General features: G+C 53.4%; 1 protein-coding gene across 1 annotated transcript in view; it reads left to right on the top strand.

Annotated features, from left to right (window-relative positions):
• The first annotated feature begins 6,838 nt into the window (after positions 1-6,838).
• The window catches only part of LOC132574915 (1-phosphatidylinositol 4,5-bisphosphate phosphodiesterase gamma-1-like), a 156,741-nt gene continuing 147,948 nt past the window's right edge, over positions 6,839-15,631 (top strand). Inside the window, 1 exon segment of the mRNA XM_060243165.1 lies at positions 6,839-7,085. Within this exon segment, the coding sequence (XP_060099148.1) occupies positions 6,839-7,085 (247 nt within the window).

Genomic DNA, 15,631 nt, shown 5'->3' on the forward strand with positions numbered 1-15,631 from the left:
GTCCAACACTCTGTGTCACATAAGAACATAAGAGAAGCCCTGTTGGATCAGGCCAGTGGCCCATCCAGTCCAACACTCTGTGTCACATAAGAACATAAGAGAAGCCATGTTGGATCAGGCCAATGGCCCATCCAGTCCAACACTCTGTGTCACATAAGAACCTAAGAGAAGCCATGTTGGATCAGGCCAGTGGCCCATCCAGTCCAACACTCTGTGTCACAGAAGAACATAAGAGAAGCCCTGTTGGATCAGGCCAGTGGCCCTTCCAGTCCAACACTCTGTGTCACATAAGAACATAAGAGAAGCCATGTTGGATCAGGCCAATGGCCCATCCAGTCCAACACTCTGTGTCACATAAGAACCTAAGAGAAGCCATGTTGGATCAGGCCAGTGGCCCATCCATTCCAACACTCTGTGTCACATAAGAACATAAGAGAAGCCATGTTGGATCAGGCCAGTGGCCCATCCAGTCCAACACTCTGTGTCACATAAGAACATAAGAGAAGCCATGTTGGATCAGGCCAGTGGCCCATCCAGTCCAACACTCTGTGTCACATAAGAACATAAGAGAAGCCCTGTTGGATCAGGCCAGTGGCCCCTCCAGTCCAACACTCTGTGTCACATAAGAACATAAGAGAAGCCATGTTGGATCAGGCCAGTGGCCCATCCAGTCCAACACTCTGTGTCACATAAGAACATAAGAGAAGCCCTGTTGGATCAGGCCAGTGGCCCCTCCAGTCCAACACTCTGTGTCACATAAGAACATAAGAGAAGCCCTGTTGGATCAGGCCAGTGGCCCATCCAGTCCAACACTCTGTGTCACATAAGAACATAAGAGAAGCCATGTTGGATCAGGCCAGTGGCCCATCCAGTCCAACACTCTGTGTCACATAAGAACATAAGAGAAGCCCTGTTGGATCAGGCCAGTGGCCCATCCAGTCCAACACTCTGTGTCACATAAGAACATAAGAGAAGCCATGTTGGATCAGGCCAGTGGCCCATCCAGTCCAACACTCTGTGTCACATAAGAACATAAGAGAAGCCCTGTTGGATCAGGCCAGTGGCCCCTCCAGTCCAACACTCTGTGTCACATAAGAACATAAGAGAAGCCATGTTGGATCAGGCCAATGGCCCATCCAGTCCAACACTCTGTGTCACATAAGAACATAAGAGAAGCCGTGTTGGATCAGGCCAGTGGCCCCTCCATTCCAACACTCTGTGTCACATAAGAACATAAGAGAAGCCATGTTGGATCAGGCCAGTGGCCCCTCCAGTCCAACACTCTGTGTCACATAAGAACATAAGAGAAGCCATGTTGGATCAGGCCAATGGCCCATCCAACCCAACACTCTGTGTCACATAAGAACATAAGAGAAGCCATGTTGGATCAGGCCAGTGGCCCATCCATTCCAACACTCTGTGTCACATAAGAACATAAGAGAAGCCATGTTGGATCAGGCCAGTGGCCCCTCCAGTCCAACACTCTGTGTCACATAAGAACATAAGAGAAGCCATGTTGGATCAGGCCAATGGCCCATCCAGTCCAACACTCTGTGTCACATAAGAACATAAGAGAAGCCGTGTTGGATCAGGCCAGTGGCCCCTCCATTCCAACACTCTGTGTCACATAAGAACATAAGAGAAGCCATGTTGGATCAGGCCAATGGCCCATCCAACCCAACACTCTGTGTCACATAAGAACCTAAGAGAAGCCATGTTGGATCAGGCCAGTGGCCCCTCCAGTCCAACACTCTGTGTCACATAAGAACATAAGAGAAGCCATGTTGGATCAGGCCAGTGGCCCCTCCAGTCCAACACTCTGTGTCACATAAGAACACGAGAGAAGCCATGTTTGATCAGGCCAATGGCCCATCTCGTCCAACACTCTGTGTCACACAGTGGCCAAAAAACCCCAGGTGCCATCAGAAGGTTCACAAGTGGGGCTAGAAGCTCTTCCACCTTGCCCCCCCCCCCAAAGCACCAAGAATACAGAGCATCACTGCCCCAGACAGTGCAAACAGTAAGCTGTGGCTAATAGCCATAGATGGACCTCTGATCCAGATGTTTATCCAATCCCCTCTTGAAGCTGTCTATGCTTGTAGCCACCGCCACCTCCTGCGGCAGTGAATTCCACATGTTAATCACCCTTTGGGTGAAGAAGGACTTCCTTCTATCCGTTTTAACCTGACTGCTCAGCAATTTCATTGAATGCCCACGAGTTCTTGTATTGTGAGAAAGGGAGAAAAGGACCTCTTTCTCTGCCTTCTCCATCCCGTGCAGAATCTTGTAAACCTCTGTCATGTCACCCCACAGTCGATGTTTCTCCAAGCTAAAGAGCCCCAAGCGTTTTAACCTTTCTTCATAGAGAAAGTGTTCCGAACCATTAATCATTCTAGTTGTCCTTTCCAATGCTAGAATATCTGCCATTTCGGAAGGGGTGACGAACTCATTTGTTATGAGGACTGAATCTGACATAAATGAGACCTTGTCGGGCCCGGCCATGTTGGACTGGGCCATGTGTGTACCTATATAAGTTTAGGTAGCAGAGATATAAACTTTATAAAGGATACATAAAAGCTGAGAGAGCTCTGACAGAAGCTCAGTTCTAACCCGACTGCTCAGCAATTTCATCGAATGCCCATGAGTTCTTGTATTGTGAGAAAGGGAGAAAAGGACTTCTTTCTCTACTTTCTCCATCCCGTGCAGAATCTTGCCAATCTCTATCATGTCACCCCGCAGTCGACATTTCTCCAAGCTAAAGAAGAAGACTGCAGATTTATACCCCGCCCTTCTCTCTGAATCAGAGACTCAGCGGTTTACAATCTCCCACAGGGCTTTTTTTTGTTTAGCAGGAATGCACAGGAACGGAGTTCCGGTTAGCTTGGTGTCCGGGGATGTGGCCTAATACGCAAATGAGTTCTACAAAAAAGTCCCTATGTGAAACAATGCTGACATCTGGGGGTGTGGCCTATTATGGAAAGAAGTTCCTGCTGGGCTTTTTCTACAAAAAAGCGCACTGATTTCCTATATCATCTCCCCCCACAACAGACACCCTGTGAGGTGGGTGGGGCTGAGAGGGCTCTCACAGCAGCTGCCCTTTCAAGGACAACCTCTGCCAGAGCTACGGCTGACCCACGGCCATTCCAGCAGCTGCAAGTGAAGGAGTGGGGAATCAAACCCAGTCCTCCCAGATAAGAGTCCACACACTTAATCACTACGCCAAACTGGCTCTCCCCCCACAACAGATACCCTGTGAGGTGGGTGGGGCTGAGAGGGCTCTCACAGCAGCTGCCCTTTCAAGGACAATTCCTATGAGAGCTACGGCTGACCCATGGCCATTCCAGCAGCTGCAAGTGGAGGAATGGGGAATCAAACCCGGTTCTCCCAGATAAGAGTCCACACACTTAACCACTACACCAAACAGGTTCTTGGGAGGGCCAACTTGCAACTCAGGAGACCCATGCAGCTCTTTCACACATGCTGTGCAGCTCCTGGAGGTCAAGGAGGAACTTAATGCAGGCTTCGTGTAGTGGTGAAGTGGGTGAACTCTTATCTGGGAGAACCGGGTTTCGATTCCCTACTCCTCCACTTGTAGCTGCTTGGAATGGTCTTGGGTCAGCCAGAGCTCTCTTATCTGGGAGAACCGGGTTTGATTCCCCGCTCCTCCACTTGCACCAACTGGAATGGCCTTGGGTCAGCCAGAGCTCTCTTATCTGGGAGAACCAGGTCTGATTCCCCGCTCCTCTACTTGCACCTGCTGGAATGGCCTTGGGTCAGCCAGAGCTCTCTTATCTGGGAGAACCAGGTCTGATTCCCCACTCCTCCACTTGCAGCTGCAGGAATGGCCTTGGGTCAGCCAGAGCTCTCTTATCTGGGAGAACTGGGTTTGATTCCCCGCTCCTCCACTTGCACCTGCTGGAATAGCCTTGGGTAAGCCAGAGCTCTCTTATCTGGGAGAACCGGGTTTGATTCCGGGCTCCTCAACTTGCACCAGTTGGAATGGCCTTGGGTCAGCCAGAGCTCTCTTATCTGGGAGAACCAGGTTTGATTCCCCTCTCCTCCACTTGCACCTGCTGGAATGGCCTTGGGTCAGCCAGAGCTCTCTTATCTGGGAGAACCGGGTTTGATTCCCCACTGCTCCACTTGCAGCTGCTGGAATGGCCTTGGGTAAGCCAGAGCTCTCTTATCTGGGAGAACCGGGTTTGATTCCCCGCTCCTCCACTTGCACCAGTTGGAATGGCCTTGGGTCAGCCAGAGCTCTCTTATCTGGGAGAACCGGGTTTGATTCCCCTCTCCTCCACTTGCACCTGCTGGAATGGCCCGGGGGTCAGCCAGAGCTCTCTTATCTGGGAGAACCGGGTTTGATTCCCCACTCCTCCACTTGCAGCTGCTGGAATGGCCTTGGGTAAGCCAGAGCTCTCTTATCTGGGAGAACCGGGTTTGATTCCCCACTCCTCCACTTGCACCTGATGGAATGGCCTTGGGTCAGCCAGAGCTCTCTTATCTGGGAGAACCGGGTTTGATTCCCCGCTCCTCCACTTGCACCTGATGGAACGGCCTTGGGTCAGCCAGAGCTCTCTTATCTGGGAGAACCGGGTTTGATTCCCCGCTCCTGCACTTGCACCTGATGGAATGGCCTTGGGTCAGCCAGAGCTCTCTTATCTGGGAGAACCGGGTTTGATTCCCCACTCCTCCACTTGCACCTGCTGGAATGGCCTTGGGTCAGCCAGAGCTCTCTTATCTGGGAGAACCGGGTTTGATTCCCCGCTCCTCCACTTGCACCTGATGGAATGGCCTTGGGTCAGCCAGAGCTCTCTTATCTGGGAGAACCGGGTTTGATTCCCCGCTTCTCCACTTGCACCTGATGGAATGGCCTTGGGTAAGCCAGAGCTCTCTTATCTGGGAGAACCGGGTTTGATTCCCCGCTTCTCCACTTGCACCTGATGGAATGGCCTTGGGTCAGCCAGAGCTCTCTTATCTGGGAGAACCGGGTTTGATTCCCCACTGCTCCACTTGCAGCTGCTGGAATGGCCTTGGGTAAGCCAGAGCTCTCTTATCTGGGAGAACCGGGTTGGATTCCCCACTCCTCCACTTGCACCTGCTGGAATGGCCTTGGGTCAGCCAGAGCTCTCTTATCTGGGAGAACCGGGTTTGATTCCCTGCTCCTCCACTTGCACCTGATGGAACGGCCTTGGGTCAGCCAGAGCTCTCTTATCTGGGAGAACCGGGTTTGATTCCCCGCTCCTCCACTTGCACCTGATGGAATGGCCTTGGGTCAGCCAGAGCTGTCTTATCTGGGAGAACCGGGTTTGATTCCCCGCTCCTCCACTTGCACCTGCTGGAATGGCCTTGGGTCAGCCAGAGCTCTCTTATCTGGGAGAACCGGGTTTGATTCCCCACTCCTGCACTTGCAGCTGCTGGAATGGCCTTGCGTCAGCCAGAGCTGTCTTATCTGGGAGAATCGGGTTTGATTCCCCGCTGCTCCACTTGCACCTGCTGGAATGGCCTTGGGTCAGCCAGAGCTCTCTTATCTGGGAGAACTGGGTTTGATTCCCCACTCCTCCACTTGCAGCTGCTGGAATGGCCTTGGGTAAGCCAGAGCTCTCTTATCTGGGAGAACCGGGTTTGATTCCCCCCTCCTGCACTTGCACCTGCTGGAATGGCCTTGGGTAAGCCAGAGCTCTCTTATCTGGGAGAACCGGGTTTGATTCCCCATTCCTCCACTTGCACCTGCTGGAATGGCCTTGGATCAGCCAGAGCTCTCTTATCTGGGAGAACCGGGTTTGATTCCCCCCTCCTCCACTTGCACCTGCTGAAATGGCCTTGGGTCAGCCAGAGCTCTCTTATCTGGGAGAACCGGGTTTGATTCCCCACTCCTCCACTTGCACCTGCTGGAATGGCCTTGGGTCAGCCAGAGCTCTCTTATCTGGGAGAACCGGGTTTGATTCCCCACTCCTCCACTTGCACCTGCTGGAATGGCCTTGGATCAGCCAGAGCTCTCTTATCTGGGAGAACCGGGTTTGATTCCCCACTCCTCCACTTGTAGCTGCTGGGATGGCCTTGGGTCAGCCAGAGCTCTCTTATCTGGGAGAACCGGGTTTGATTCCCCACTCCTCCACTTGCAGCTGCTGGAATGGCGTTGGGTCAGCCAGAGCTCTCTTATCTGGGAGAACCGGATTTGATTCCCCCACTCCTCCACTTGCAGCTGCTGGGATGGCCTTGGGTCATCCAGAGCTGGGGCAGCTCCCTTCCAACGCTAGGATTCTCGGCTTGCTTTCCCTCCTTCGGCCGCTAGATGTCGGCCTCCGCCAGCTCTCGGCAGCCCCCCCCCCCTCGCGTCAGCGTTCCCTGCTCGCCCTCCCCCCCTCCCCTCCTTTCCTGCAAGATCCAGGCTGGGTTTTTTCCCCTTCCCTCTCCGGTTCCTTTCGCAGCTCTTTCCGGCCAAGTGTGCGCGCCGCTTCCTCTGGGCGTCCATTGCACCAGCAGCAAGCGCCGCGATCTGAGCCCGCCCCCCCGGGGCTCTCCCCCCGCCTCGGGCGCAGAGGAGCAGAAGGAGGAGGCTGCCCTTCCTTTGCAGCGCTTTGCAAACTTCGCCGCGCCCTGCGGAGCCCGGGCCCCGTTGCGCCCCGACGGCATGCAAGGAGCCGGCCCCCCGGAGGCCCCGCGCCGGCCCTGAGCGCCTTTGCAAGGCGAGGCGCCCTTCCTCGGCCTGCCCATGGCCGCCCCTGCCCCCCCCGCGGCTCCCCGGGCCGGCTAGGGGAGGCTCCCGCCGTCGCTTTTCCTCGACGGAGGCTGTCCCGCCCGCGGCTGCCGGCCCGGGCCATGCGCTGAGGCCTCCATGGCGCTCTCCAGGCTGGCCGGCAGCCTCAACGGCTTCCTGGAGGACGCGGCGCCCTCGGGGCTGCTGGAGCCGGGCGCCGTCGGGGGGGACGCGGGCCGGGTGCTGCGGTGCCTGGAGGCCGGCGCCGTGCTCACCCTCTTCTACCAGAAGAAGTCGCAGCGGCCCGAGCGCAGGACCTTCCAGGTGCGCCTCCCCAGCAGGCAGATCGTCTGGAGCCGCGCCCCCGAGAAGCTGGAAGGCGACGGTGGGTGCTCCCGGCGCGCCCCAAAGGAGGGTCCCCCCCCCCACCGCGGCCTGCGTCTCCTGCCTGGGGGGGGGGGCTTTGCGCGTGCAGCGGGAACCGGGACAGCTCCCCCCCCCCACATGCGCCAGGGGGCAGCGCCCGCAGGGAGGGAAAGCGCACGGGGTGGATTTGGCACGTCTTCTTTCCTGGACGGGGCGCCCGTGCGCGCTGCTCTGGAGCGGCGGGGGGTGGTGGTGGTGTGTGTGTTCAGACGTGCTTCACGCACAGGGCCGCCGAAAATAAACATCGGGTGTTTGAGAGCTGCGAGACAGGAAGGAAGGCGGGCAGACGAGGAGAGGGGGGGAGAGGTAGAAAGAAAGCAACTTTAACACGAGATGCGTTCTCCACGCTGCTGGCTTGGCTGGGTTCGGAGAAGTGATTTAAAGAGGGCGCCTTCCCCCACACAGCCGACGGGATGCTGGGGGCTTCAAGAGGGTGAGGGGTCTGGAGACCAAGCCCTAGGAGGGAAGGTTGAAGGAGCTGGGGATGTTTAGCCTGGAGAGGAGGCGGCTGAGAGGTGATAGGATCGCCATCTTCAAGGCCTTGCAGGGCTGTCCCAGAGGGGATGGGGTGGAATTGTTCTCTGCGGCCCTGGAAGGTAGGACCAGAACCAATGGATTGGAATTAAATCAGAAGAGTTTCCTGCTCAACATGAGGAAGAACTTCCTGACCATTAGAGCGGTTCCTCAGTGGAACAGGCTTCCTCCTTGGGAGGTGGTGGGCTCTGCTTCCTTGGAGGTTTCTAAACAGAGGCTAGAGGGCCATCTGACAGCAATGAAGATCGTGTGAATTTAGGGGGAGGTGTTGGTGAGTTTCCTGCATTGTGCAGGGGGTTGGACTAGATGACCCTGGCGGTCTCTTCCAATTCTGTGATTCTATGACTGTTAAGAGCGATTCCTTAGTGGAACAGGCTTCCTCCTCGGGAGGTGGCGGGCTCTCCTTCCTTGGAGGTTTCTAAACAGAGGCTCGATGGCCATCTGACAGCAATGAGGATCCTGTGAATTTAGGGGGAGGTGTTTGTGAGTTTCCTGCATTGTGCAGGGGGTTGGGCTAGATGACCCTGGAGGTCCCTTCCAACTCTATGATTCCTGACACTTAGAGGGGTTCCTCAGTGTAACAGGCTTCCTCGGGAGGTGGTGGGCTCTCCTTCTTGGAGGTTTTAAACAGAGACTAGATGACCATCTGACAGCGATGAAGATCCTGTGAATTTAGAGGGGAGGTGTTTGTGAGTTTCCTGCATTGTGCAGGAGGTTGGACTAGATGACCCTGGAGGTGTCTTCCAATTTCCAATTCTATGATTCTATGACTGTTAAGAGCGGTTCCTCAGTGGAACAGGCTTCCTCGGGGGGGGGGGGGCTCTCCTTCCTTGGAGATTTTGAAACAGAGGCTGGATGGCCATCTGACAGCGATGAAGATCCTGTGAATTTAGGGGGAGGTCTTTGTGAGTTTCCTGCATTGTGCAGGGGGTTCGACTAGATGACCCTCGAGGTCCCTTCCAATTCTATGGTTCTAAGAGAACTTAAGAGATGCCATGTTGGATCAGCCGCACAATATGTGTGAAAGAGCCGCATCGTGTGGCCACCCCTGCTGTAGAGGAATGGGTCACAGGGGGGCGGAGGGGGGCTGGGGGCCTGGGATGAGTGGGGGTGGTGCTGAGTTCTCTTGGCACTTGTCTGATTGGGTGGGTCACCTCTCCAGGGCGCTTTAGCAGTGGAATACTGGAGGCCCTGCGATGTGACCCCAGCTGTTTGTGGTCTTTCGGGGTGATGGGGAGGAAGCAAAGCGTAGTCATCTCTTGTGCCTTCTGGTGGAAGGATGGAAGACCAGGTGGGCACAATTAACCAGGTTATTGTTGGGGGGGCGGGGGGGGGTGCATCGAGCTTATGACTTGCTCTCGGTAAACGGCAAGAAAAGATGGGGGTAGACCGTTGGAATTGGCCGCCAGAGGAGGTGGTGAGGGCTACAGGGATAAACGGCTTTAAAGGGGGATTGGAGAGAGTCGTGGAGGATAAGTCTGTCAACGGGTACTCGCTACGGGAGCTGAGGGGAACCTCCCCATTCAGAGGTACTAATCCTTTGACTCCCAGAGCCAGGGGGCAACATCTGTGCAAGGCTTCGACTTTTGTGCCCTGTTGCTGGCCCTCCAGAGGAATGGGCTGGACACTGGGTGAGAGAGGAGGCTGGACTAGATGGACCCTCCCTGGTCTGATCCAGCAGGGCTCTTCTGATGTTCTTCTCAGGGGAAGGCCTCGGCCTCTCTGCCCTGTTGCTGACCCTCCAGAGGAACTGGCTGGCCCCTGAGTGAGACAGGATGCTGGACTAGATGGACCCTCCTGGTCTGATCTAGTAGGGCTTGTATGTTCTTATCAGGAGAAGGCCTTGGCCTCTCTGCTCTTTTCTTGGCCCTTCAGAGGAACTGGTTGGCCCCTGTGTGAGACAGGAGGCTGGACTAGATGGACCCTCCCTGGTCTGATACAGCAGGGCTCTTCTGATGTTCTTATGAAGGCCTTGGCCTCTCTGCCCTGTTGTTGGCCCTCCAGATGAACTATTTGGCCACTGTGTGAGACAGGAGGCTGGACTAGATGGACCCTCACTGGTCTGATCCAGCAGGGCTCTTCTGATGTTCTTCTCAGGGGAAGGCCTCGGCCTCTCTGCCCTGTTGTTGGCCCTCCAGAGGAACTGGGTGGCCGCTGTGTGAGACAGGAGGCTGGACTTGATGGACCCTCACTGGTCTGACCCAGCAGGGCTCTTCTGAGGTTCTTCTCAGGGGAAGGCCTCGGCCTCTCTGCCCTGTTGTTGGCCCTCCAGAGGAACTGGGTGGCCACTGTGTGAGCCCGGATGCTGGACTAGAGGGACCCTCCCTGGTCTGACCCAGCAGGGCTCTTCTGATGTTCTTCTCAGGGGAAGGTCTCAGCCTCCATGCCCTGTTGTTGGCAGGGGAGGTCAGCCTGGAAAGCACTTCATGGCACCTTCTCCAACCTTAAAGTGGTATAAACGGGGGATGGCGAGGCTGTGTGTGTGTGGGGGGGGGAACGAGGCTGCGCGGAGGGGTGTGCAGCCCACTTGTAAATGGGCTGCGGACCAGTACCGCGGTTGGTCTAGTGGGGCTGGACTAGGGGGACTCTTCCTGGTCTGACCCAGCAGCACTCTTCTGATGGTCTTATGTCCATGAGTCTTGTGCAGAGTTTGGTTTGTGGTGAATTGGAAGCAGCGGCCACATCTTCTCGACTTTTCTTGAGTTGGAATTCCACTTCTGTTTCCAGGTTAGGATGTGAGGCACTAGGGGAGGGGTGCCAAATTCATTTCTTACAAGGGCTGGATCCGGGCCGGGCCATGCGTGTCAAAAAAGGTTATGCCACGTAGCAGAGACAGAAACTTTACAAAGGACACAGACACAATTAAAGATTTAAAAAAAAAACTTAAAACATACGTAAAAGATGAGCACTCTGGTGGTATTTTGCTGATTTAACCGTTTCTGATAACATAAAATCTGGAGACAATGTTTGGGTGCTTTAGCAATCTTGAGCTCAGGTGGTGTTTAGGTGCGTATCTGTAAGCTGCAAACCTACTTTTGATTTATTGACATTCGTTACAGAAATCTCATGGTCAATGCTTTGAGCCTAAGACCCAGGAGAAAACATGAAATGGCTGGGCATTGCGAGCTTTTGTACATAAGGCACTTCATGTGCTGGTCAGCCAATGAAAAAAAATAGAGGCTTTGCTCTGTACCTCTTGTGCAGTTGAGCAGACCTGTCAAAACAAGCTGTGATGCAGAAGGAAGCAAGACAGACAGAAGGAAGCGGGTGACAGTGAGTTGCTTGCGGGCCTGATAGGAGCCCGCCGGTTGCCTGATCTGGCCTTCGGGCTGCCTGTTTGACACCCCAGCACTAGGGGCTAAGAAGCTGTGGGTCGACCAAGGTCTCCTTGCTTCACCTTGGCAAGCTCCACAACTTCAGCCTTAGTTTTTCTGTCTGTAAAATGGGCTTACTGAAGCTGACATGCACTGTGTAAAGACCAACTCTGTACTGCCTGTTGAGGCTAGGAAGCTCGGCTTTTTTTGAGCAGGAGCACACAGGAACGCAGCGCCAGTTGGCTTGGCATCCGGGGTGTGGCCTAATATGCAAATGAGTTCCTGCTGGGCTTCTCCTACAAAAAAGCCATGTGATGAACAATGGCACCACCAGAGGGTGTGGCCTAATATGCAAATGAGTTCCTGCTGGGCCTTTCCTACAAAAAGCCATATGTTAAACAATGATGATGTCAAAGGGTGTGGCCTAATATGCAAATGAGTCCCTGCTGGGCTTTTCTACAGAAAAAGCTTTGCTGGGAAGTAACCCCCTTGTGGCTTTCTGCAAACTGTGTAAAATGGAATTATTCAGGAGAGCTTTTTTGCACAGGTAAATAGGGTTCTACCGTGGCGCAGAGTGGTAAAGCTGCAGTACTGCAGTCGGAGCCCTCTGCTCACGACCTGAGTTCGATCCCAGCGGAAGCTGGTTCAGGTAGCCGGCTCGAGGTTGACTCAGCCTTCCATCCTTCCGAGGTCGGTAAAATGAGTCCCCAGCTTGCTGGGGGGAAAGCGTAGATGACTGGGGAAGGCAATGGCAAACCACCCCGTAAAAAGTCTGCCGTGAAGCCGTTGTGAAAGCAGCGTCACCCCAGAGTCGGAAATGACTGGTGCTTGCACAGGGGACGACCTTTACCCTTTTACTGGTCAGAAAGCTGAATCGGTAGTGACCGAAGCCAACACTATCGTATTGGTGCCCATGGCTGTAAGTCTGCTTCAGACTAGGACATTTCTGTGCTACTCAAAGTATCGTGTTCTAAAAGTTCATGCTTTGGTTCAGCTGTTAGAGATCTCAGATTTCTGTACTCCAAACTATGGACTGGCACCAATCAAAATACGAATCGCGATTCGTGCCCAAAATAGCCCATTCGTGTGTCATGCCGTTTGCGTTGTTGTCTGTGGGGGATCCTCCGTCCATGCCACGATGTGATCGGCGTGAGGACGTCACCTGGAAATGATGCTGTTGTACCCCGTGCCCGGCGTAATAGCATCACTGCTGGGTGATGTCATCATGCTGGAGATGTTCATGGCGTACTGGTGCTTTCTAGCCCTCCCGAATCAAACAAACCAACAAACCGCAATTTGTTCAGAATTTAAAAAAAAAACACCACAAAACAAAACAAACCACTGATTGGGACAAACCGATGAACCACAAAATGAAACAAACAACCGTTCTTGTGTTCCGTGCCCAGAGAACCAGTTTGATGTAGCGGTTAAGTGTGCAGACTCTTATCTGGGAGTACCGGGTTTGATTCCCCGCTCCTCCACATGCAGCTGCTGGAATGCCCTTGGGCTAGCCATAGCTCTCATAGGAGTTGTCCTTGAAAGGGCAGCTTCTGTGAAAGCTCTCTCAGCCCCACTCACCTCACAGGGTATCTGTTGCGGGGGCAGGGAAGGTAAAGGAGATGGTGACTCTTCTGAGATTCAGAGTATAGAGCGGTATATAAATCCAATGTCGTCTTCTTTTTCATCTCTACTCCCAATTCTATTGCACTGTCTATTGGATGTCCCAACCTGTTGATTGCACACACTGCAATCCATTTTGAATTTTGGTAAATAAAAATAACTGATAATAAATAGCATTATAATATACTGATAATTACATAATAATATTTATAATAGCCAAATAATAATAATGCCCTCCTCCACTGCAGGTATTTGGCTGGACCATCATGTATGTTCTGCAAACTGGCCTCCCCCGGGGCTGAATTAAGTATCCCTTGCTGTTTCCTCTTAGTTCTGCTCTGTCTACAGAGTTTGTATGCTTTCCGGATGCTTTTGTTTCTTGTTTCCTGTTTGGCCTTTAGAACACATGAAGCGGCCTTCCCCAGAATCAGACCCTCAGTCCATTGCAATCAGTATTGCCTACTCAGACTGGCAGCAGATCTCCAGGGTCACAGACTGAGGTCTTTCATATCACCTTCTGCTTAGTCTTTATAACTGCAGATGCCCGGGATTGAACCCGAGACTTTCTGCAGTTTTGGGTGCTTGTGGCGCGTGATTGAGCCCACCAGGGAGGCTAGGCTGGTATCCATGAGGGTGAGTTGGTTCTGGCCTTGTTAGGAGAATTTTGAGAATTTAAGAACCTAAGAGAAGCCTTGTTGGATCAGGCCCGTGGCCCCTCCAGTCCAACACTCTGTGTCACACATAAGAACCTAAGAGAAGCCTTGTTGGATCAGGCCCGTGGCCCATCCAGTCCAACACTCTGTGTCACACATAAGAACCTGAGAGAAGCCATGTTGGATCAGGCCAGTGGCCCATCCAGTCCAACACTCTGTGTCACACATAAGAACCTAAGAGAAGCCATGTTGGATCAGGCTCAGGCCCATCCAGTCCAACACTCTGTGTCACACATAAGAACCTAAGAGAAGCCATGTTGGATCAGGCTCAGGCCCATCCAGTCCAACACTCTGTGTCACACATAAGAACCTAAGAGAAACCATGCTGGATCAGGCCAATGGTCCCTCCAGTCCAACACTCTGTGTCACACATAAGAACCTAAGAGAAGCCATGTTGGATCAGGCCCGTGGCCCATCCAGTCCAACACTCTGTGTTACACATAAGAACCTAAGAGAAGCCATGTTGGATCAGGCCCGTGGCCCCTCCAGTCCAACACTCTGTGTCACACATAAGAACCTAAGAGAAGCCATGTTGGATCAGGCTCGTGGCCCATCCAGTCCAACACTCTGTGTCACACATAAGAACCTAAGAGAAGCCATGCTGGATCAGGCCAATGGCCCATCCAGTCCAACACTCTGTGTCACATAAGAACATAAGAGAAGCCATGCTGGATCAGGCCAATGGCCCATCCAGTCCAACACTCTGTGTCACATAAGAACCTAAGAGAAGCCATGTTGGATCAGGCCAGTGGCTCATCCAGTCCAACACTCTGTGTCACATAAGAACCTAAGAGAAGCCATGTTGGATCAGGCCAGTGGCCCATCCAGTCCAACACTCTGTGTCACATAAGAACATAAGAGAAGCCATGCTGGATCAGGCCAATGGCCCATCCAGTCCAACACTCTGTGTCACATAAGAACCTAAGAGAAGCCATGTTGGATCAGGCCAATGGCCCATCCAGTCCAACACTCGGTGTCACACATAGGAACATAAGAGAAGCCATGTTGGATCAGGCCAATGGCCCATCCAGTCCAACACTCTGTGTCACATAAGAACCTAAGAGAAGCCATGTTGGATCAGGCCAGTGGCTCATCCAGTCCAACACACTGTTTCACACATAAGAACCTAAGAGAAGCCATGTTGGATCAGGCCAGTGGGACACATAAGAATCTAGGAGAAGCCATGTTGGATCAGGCTAATGACCCATCCAGTCCAACACTCTGTGTCACACATAAGAGAAGCCATGTTGGATCAGGCTAATGACCCATCCAGTCCAAAACTCTGTGTCACACATAAGAGAAGCCATGTCAGATCAGGCCAATGGCCCATCCAGTCCAACACTCTTTGTCACACAGTGGCCAAAAAACCAGGTGCCACAGGAGGTCAACCAGTGGGGACAGGACACTAGAAGACCTCCCATTGTGGCCCCGCCCTCCAAGCACCAAGAATACAGAGCATTATTGCTGGGCTAATTCATCGGCCTGGTAGCAAATAATTTCGCCATTGTGACGGAGCAGCTTGACTCTGGCCAGTCTTTTTCCCTGGTACCCTTGAGGTGGGCAGTGTGCCCACATGCGTAGACTCAGTATGAATTCTGAAGGAGGAGGGAAGGGGAGAAGTAGGATCATGTGCCTGGCTGGCTTGAGTCTCCACGGATCTGAACACACTGGAGAAATGGGTAGAATGTGAACGAGATACAATCCAACGAGGATAACTGCAGAGTTCTACGTCTGGGTACCAAAGACAGGAAGCACACATATTGGACGGAGGGGGGGGGGTCCTCTTCTGGGTAGTATTTTGTGTGGACAAGATCTTGGGCTGTGGGGTGGATAGCTCTGCATTAGGTGAAAGATCTCTGCCTGAGATCCTGGAGAGCTGCTGCCAGTCTGAGTAGGCAATACTGACTTTGATGAACCAAGAAGGGTCTGATTCAGTTTAGAAGATGATATTGGATTTATATCCCGCCCTCCACTCTGAAGAGTCTCAGAGCGGCTCACAATCTCCTTTACCTTCCTCCCCCACAACAGACACCCTGTGAAGTGGGTGGGGCTGGAGAGGGCTCTCACAGCAGCTGCCCTTTCAAGGACAACCTCTGCCAGAGCTATGGCTGACCCAAGGCCATACTAGCAGCTGCAAGTGGAGGAGTGGGGAATCCAACCCAGTTCTCCCAGATAAGAGAGCTCAGGCTGACCCAAGGCCATTCCAGCAGGTGCAAGTGGAGGAGTGGGGAATCAAACCCGGTTCTCCCAGATAAGAGTCTGCACACTTAACCACTACACCAAACCGGCTCTCCGGTTTAAGGCAGCTTTTTGTGTGTTCATGT

The sequence above is a fragment of the Heteronotia binoei genome, chromosome 7, assembly GCF_032191835.1.
Source record: "Heteronotia binoei isolate CCM8104 ecotype False Entrance Well chromosome 7, APGP_CSIRO_Hbin_v1, whole genome shotgun sequence".
NCBI lineage: Eukaryota > Metazoa > Chordata > Lepidosauria > Squamata > Gekkonidae > Heteronotia > Heteronotia binoei.